Here is a 7,021-nt window from a genome sequence, read left to right as displayed (position 1 = left end):
TTTTACTATTCCAGGAATGACAAATTCAACAGCAATGGTGTTACAGTCATTGTCAAAAAGATCCATCTTGAAGAACAACACCGTCTGTAACAGGATAATTTCCAAACCTCTACAAGGAAGACCAGTCAGTACCAGTACTATTCAGATTTACGCACCAATAACTAAAGCCAGTGGTAAGGAAGTTGAAGAATTCTACCAACTTATTCAGTCTGAAATTGATCAAACAGTAATCACGATGCACTGATAATTACTGGTGATTGGAATGTGAAAGTTAGAAACAAAGGAGGAGGATCGGTAGTTGGAAAATATGGTCTTTTTGACAGAAATGATACTGGAGATGTCATGAAAGAATTCTGCAAGATCAACAACGTACTCATCGCAAATATCTTCTTTAAAAGATGACTGTACACATGGACCTCACCACATGGCATACACAGGAATTGCACTGACTACATCTGTGGGAAGAGATAGTGAAAAAGCTCCTTATATGCAGCCAAAACAACGGTGTATAAGGGACCAAGTGTGGAATATACCATCAATTGCTCATATCCAAATTCTGGGTGAAACTGAAGAAAATTAAAACAAGTCCATGAGAGCTAAAACATAAACTTGAATATATTCTACCTGAACTTAGAGACTATTTCAATAACAGATTTGATGTATCACAGTACTGACTGAAGACCAGTAGAGTTATGGGATGATGTCAAGAATATCATACAGGAAGAAAGCAAAAGGTCATGAAAAACACAGGAAAGAAAGAAAAGACTAAGATGAATGTTAGGAGAGACTCTGAAACTTGCTCTTGAGCACAGAGAAGCTAGAGCAATTGGAAGGGGAAGAAAAAGAACTGAACAGAAAATTTCAAAGTGCAGCTTAAGAAGACAAAGTCAAGTATTATAAGGAAATGTGCAAAGACCTAGAGTTAGAAAACCCAAAGGGAAGGACATGCTCAGATTTCTCAAGCTGAAAGAACTGAAGAAAAAAATTCAAGCCATGATTTGAAATACTGAAGTATTCTATGGGCAAAACATTGAATGTTGCAGAAACATCAAAAGAAGAAAGAAGGAATACATGTCACTATACCAAAAAGAATTGGTTGATGTTCAACCATTTCAAGAGGTAGCATATGATCAAGAACTGATTATACTGAAAGAAGTAGTCCAAGATACACTGAAGATACTGGTGAAAAACAAGGTTCCAGGAATTGATGGAATACAGATGAAAATCCTTCAACAATCTAATGCAACATTGAAGGCGGTCACTCATATGTGCCCAGAAATCTGGAAGATGGCTACCTGGCCAACTGATTGGAAGAGATCTGAATTTGTGTCTATTTCAAAGAGAAGTGACACAACAGAATGCAGAAATCATCAAACAGTATCATCAATATCACATGTAAGTAAAATTTTGCTGATGATAATTAAAAAATCACCAGGAAACTGCCAGAAATCCAAGCTGGATTCAAAAGAGGACATGGAATGAGGAATATCATTATTGACATCAGATGGATCTTGGCTGAAAGCAGAGAATACCAGAACTATGTTTACTTGTACTTTATTGGCTTTCAACTGTGTGGATCATTACAAATTATGGATAACATTGTGAAGAATGGGTATTCCAGAACACTTAATTGTGTTCATGGGGAACTGTACATAGACCAAGAGGCAGTTGTTAGATAGTTCAAAGGGAGACTGAATGGTTAAGATCAGAGAAGGTATGGCTCTAAGGTTGTATCCTCTCATCATACCTATTCAATCTGTATGTTGAGCAAATAATCCGAGAAGTTGGATTATATGTAGAAGAACGTGGCACCAGGATTAGAGGAAGACTCATTAACAACTTGTGACATGCAGATGACAAACCTTGCTTGATGGAAGTGAAGAGGACTTAAAATACTAACTATGAAGGTAAAAGATTAGTGTCTTCAGTATAGATTTCACCTCAATGCTAAAAAAATAAAAATCCTCACAACTGGACCAATAAATATTTGATGAAAAATGAAGAAAAGATTAAAATTGTCAAAGCCTTCATTTTGCTTGGATCTACAGTCAAAAAGATTGATGTTGTCAAGGACTTCGTTGTTCTTGGATCAACTATCAGCACTCATGGAAGCAGCAGTCAAGAAATCAAATGATGTATTACATAAGGCAAATCTGCTGCACAAGGCCTTTTTAAAGTGTTGAAGAGCAAAGATGTCAGCTTGAAGACTAAGGTGCACCCTGACCCAAGCCATGGTATTTTCAATAACCTCATATGCATGCGAAAGTTGGACCGTGAATAAGGTAGACTATAGAATTGATGCTTTTGAGTTATGGTGTTGGAGGAGAATATTGAAAGTGCCATGGGCTGCCAAATGAACGAATAGATCCGTTTTGGACGAAGTGCAGCCAGAGTGCTCCTTGGAGGCCAAGATGGCCAAACTTTGTCTCTCATACTTTGGACACATTGTCAGGAGGGACCAGTCTCTGGAGAAGGATGTCATGTTTGGTAAAGTACAGAGTCAGAGAAAAAGAGGAAGACCCCCAACGAGATGGACTGGCCAAGTGGCAGCATCGGTGGATGCTGGCAACAGTAGTGATGTTGGCCCAGGATCAGGGAGTGTTTCATTCTGCTGTGCATAAGGTCGCTATGGGTCGGTATTGACTCGATGGCACTTAACAACAACAACAACAATCAACACTCATGGAAGGAGTCAAGAAATCATATGAGACATTACATTAGGCAAATAAGCAGAAGACCACTTTCAAGTATTAAAGAGCAAAGATATCAGTTTGAGGACTAAGGTCCACCTGAGCCAAGTCATGTTCAATCACCTCATATGCATGTGAAAGCTGGACAATGAATAAAGAAGACGATCGAAAAATTGATGCATCTGCATTATGGTGTTGGTGAAGAATACTGAAACTACTATGGACCAACAGAAGACCAAACTTGTGTTGGGAGAAGTACAGTACAAATGCTTATCACATGGGAGGATGGTGAGACTCTGTCTCTTGTTCTTTGGACATGTTGTCATGAGGGATCATTCCCTGCAGAAGGACATCATGCTGTTCAGATATTTACCTTCTCTGTATGTCCTTTCAGTTTTGAGATGTTCTCCAGGCTTTGTTGTTGTTAAGTGCTGTTGAGTCAGTTCTGAAGCATAGTGACCCTGTATAGGGTTTCCAAGGAGTGGCTGGTGAGCTTGAACCGCTGACCTTGCGGTTCAAAACAACTTTGCAGTCCAGCATTATTAACTCACAGCGCCACACCAGGGCTTTAATGCCATGCACAATGTTGGGCTCTGTGCTTCGTTTCTCTGGATACTGTTCAGATACATACCTTCCCTGTATGACCTTTAAGGTTTGAGATGTTCTCTAGGCTTGTGGTATTATAAACATGAATCACATTTCCACTGACTGCAGCAAACAGGTGTCCTCCATTGCTAAAACAACACTGCAGGAAAATAAAGCAGGAGAGCAAGAATGAAAGAATGAATAAGCCAATGGAATTTACAGTCAAGAGCTACTTTTCCCAAAGAGTTCAGGTTGAAACTGTGTGTGTGCTTAGGAGTGGGGGAACAGTGCAAACAGTACTAAAAGAGTTGGTGACATTTTCAGTTTCACTATTTCTTTAGCTCATGCTGGCCAAGATGCGGACACTGCCATGTGCTCTGGTCATTACACTGCTTAGAGCACTATTGGGTAGAATATTTACTTTTGTATGTAAAAGCACTGTTTCTGAGTGGGAAATGATTCCCCAAATCCATTTTGTTTCTGTAAGTCATCTCAGGGTGGACTGCTAATTGGCCTTCACTGTTGATGCTGATTTTATCTGACTTTTCCCACTATCCACCCTTGATTTCCCAGCTGAGACTCTTCTTCAATACTTTTCTTTCTTTAATACCCCACAGTTACAAAGAGAACTTATCGAAGGTGGCTCTCCAAAGGTTTGGGATTCAATGAGACATTTTTGGTGGGCATAAGAAAAGATGGAGTTATAATATACTCAATGAATTTGGTGGGAGAACTGGATTTCTTTTTTTTAGGTACTAAAGTTACATATGGAGTCCTAGTGTGGTGCTGTGGGTTAATGTGCTGGACTGCAAAGTTGGTTTGAATTGCAGGGTCAGTGGTTCAAGCTCACTAGTCACTCCTCAGAAACCCCATACAGGGTCGCTCTGCATCGGAACTGACTTGATGGCATTTAACAACAACAACAAAGTTACATATAACGTACTCAGCTGCTAATTGAAAGGTTAAAGGTTGGAGTCCATCCAGTGGTGCCAAGAAACAAAGGCTTGGCGATCCACTTCTGAAACATTAGTCTCTGAAAAAACCCTATAGAGAGCATGCATTCTACCCTGACACATATAGGGTCACCATGGGTTAGAATCAACCCAACAGCAACCAGTTAGAGTTCTGAAAGGTAGACTTTGGTCCCACTTCACAGAGTTTGTTTATTCTTGATACTTCTTTAATCCTGGATTTCCAAGGATTTAAATTTATCCTCAGCAACTTTTACCTCTCTGCATCCTCTGACAGAGTATTCTTTGAAAGAACGTATATCATCAATGAGTAGATTCATAATGCGTAGTTTGTCAGCAAACCCTACTACAATGAAGTGTCCAGATGGGTGAAGACTGACTGTATATGCCTCTTCTTGGTACTCCTTATACAGTTCCAGAGTGCTGTGAAAAAGATCAGTTAGTGAATTAGAAGTCTAGCCCACTAAATCCCTCAAGTCTTCCATTGCATCGCTTCCAAGTTTTTATTGTAGATTTGAGGGCCTTACTGCTTGTAATTACTGATTTACCAATTCTCCTTCCTAGATTTTGGTTATTTGAAGATCATGCCTAGCAATAATAGGGGGAATGACTGGTCAAGGGATTATCTAGTGATGTTGAAAACTCAGGTCTGTTAAGATTTTTTAAAAATCAGAAGAATTGCAAACTTTCTTCTAGCGCAGGCCTTAGGAGCTATATACAAGAGTAGAGAAAACTGTGTGCTTTTGTCGGGGTGGGGTGTGGAAGGCACAATCTTGGGTTGGAAATTCTCAAGGAGGCTGTGCAGGAGGATAAAACCACTAGGGAGTTGAAGTTGGTAGGAAGCAGATTATGATGAAAAATGAAAGGAATGACGGTCTGCAAAGCTCTGTGAAGCAAAAAGTACATCTAGTGAGAATGAGGGACTTGGAGAGCTGGAAGGATATAGGGAATTATGTAAGAAATTGAGAGACTGTCCCGAGTGTCTAGCCTAGTGTCTGGCATATAGTACATTAACATTTAATAAACCTCAAAGTAATTTTGTAGGCCATGCAAGAAAGAAACAGGTTGACTGACTTGATTAGAAGAATAAACAAAACACTTTTCCAAATGAAAGCTTCTAAGTAATTAGAAGTTTTGATTTTAATTAAAATAATCACAATTTTAATTAAAATAATTCACAGTAATGATATTTAACAACTGAATTCCTGTATAATACAGTACCAAAGCCTTTCATTCCTTACTTTGTTTCATAATTCCAGATGCGAACAGATCGATCCAGAGAACAGGTGGCAATGAGAGGTTTGCGGATGCAAGTAGCTAGACCAGTGATGGATGCAGAGTGTAATGGGTACATCAGATACTCAAAGTGAGCAGGCTCCCCCTGGAGAAATACAGAATGAGATCTGGCAAAGTATGCAAAAAGTTGGCTATGCACTTCAGTTCTAATTAGTGCTCAGGAGCATTAATTAATCTGATGTACAGAAATCTGCCTGTTGACAGTGTTTTAATATTATGCATATTTTTGATGCTATTATTATTTGAAAACATTATTTTAATGGCAATACAATGTTTTATTTCTACATTTATCCTGTTATTTAATTCAGCCATTTCTCTACTATTGAAACATTTAAGTGGTATCCAACTGGATATTTAGGACTCATGTTGGACTGAAGACCCTCACATACAAATCTTTGAGTACCTCTTTCATTATTTCCTTGAGGCATTTCTAGAAGTAGAACACTGGATAAAATGGTTCAAATGATCTTAAGGATCTTGATGTTGTTGTTAAGTGCTATCGAGTTGGTTCTGACCCATAGTGACCTTGAACAGGGTTTCTGTGGCTGTAAATCTTTACAGGAGCAGAAAGCCTCATCTTTCTCCAGCAGAACAGCTGGTAGTTTCGAACTGCTGACCTTGAGGTTCGCAGCCCGATTCGTAACCACTACGCTACCAGAGGATCTTGATAAATACTGCCAAATTTCCCTCCAGAGAAATTGTACTAATTAACTGCCAGTAACAAAGAGAGCGCGGAGACCTGGTGTGGCGCTGTGGGTTAATGCGCCAGAATGCAAAACCATTTGATCCGTAAGGTTGGTGGTTCAAGATCACCAACTGCTCCTCAGAAACCCTATACAGGGTCACTATGGGTTGGAATCAACTCGACGGCACTTAACAACAACAAAGAGAGCTGGATGAGTGATTTTTAAGTTGAGATACATCTTATTGTACTGGGCATGTAGGTTCCAGATATCTGCTGTCATCAGAGCCCCCATGCACAGGACACCTGAATGAAGAGTGATCATTCAGTGATCATTCCCAGTGGAAAATTCAGTGAGGTATATTCTATTTTAGATTTGTTTCCAGCCCAGAGAAAGGCTAAGAGGGGAATTCCTCAAATCTGGGCCTCCCCCCATCCCGCATAAACATCTTCTCATATCTCAGCAGTAAAGGTGTTCCTTGCTGTGCTGGGGTGGAAGGCAGACACATAATATTCCGATACTTCTCCATCACTTACCCCTTCTTCCTTCAACATCTCCACCCTCTCTTTCTACTAGCAAATTTTATTAGCTTTTAAAAACACAATTTCTTTTACCTTAAAAAACCCCAAAAATATCTCTGTCAATCTTGTCTTTGTACTTCTACTTTATTGTTGTTGTTGAGTGTCATTGAGTCGGTTCTGACTCACAATGACCCTGTATAGGGTTTCCAAGGAGCAGCTGGTAGTTTGACTCACCACCCTTGCCTTTACTTGTTGTTGTGAAGTGCCATCGAGTC

The 7,021-nt window shown here is 39.6% G+C and overlaps 1 protein-coding gene across 1 annotated transcript in view; it reads right to left on the bottom strand.

Annotated features, from left to right (window-relative positions):
• Positions 1 to 7,021, bottom strand: part of WDR65 (WD repeat domain 65) — a 130,599-nt gene that overhangs the window by 70,718 nt on the left and 52,860 nt on the right. The window contains 3 exon segments of the mRNA XM_006839653.1: positions 3,322 to 3,435; positions 4,504 to 4,669; positions 5,488 to 5,627. Coding sequence (XP_006839716.1) covers positions 3,322 to 3,435; positions 4,504 to 4,669; positions 5,488 to 5,627 — 420 coding nt within the window.

This window comes from Chrysochloris asiatica, unplaced genomic scaffold (assembly GCF_000296735.1).
Source record: "Chrysochloris asiatica unplaced genomic scaffold, ChrAsi1.0 scaffold00026, whole genome shotgun sequence".
Taxonomy (NCBI): Eukaryota; Metazoa; Chordata; class Mammalia; order Afrosoricida; family Chrysochloridae; genus Chrysochloris; species Chrysochloris asiatica.
Note: the sequence above shows the minus strand (reverse complement) of the source record. Positions and strands in the feature narration are given on the sequence as shown.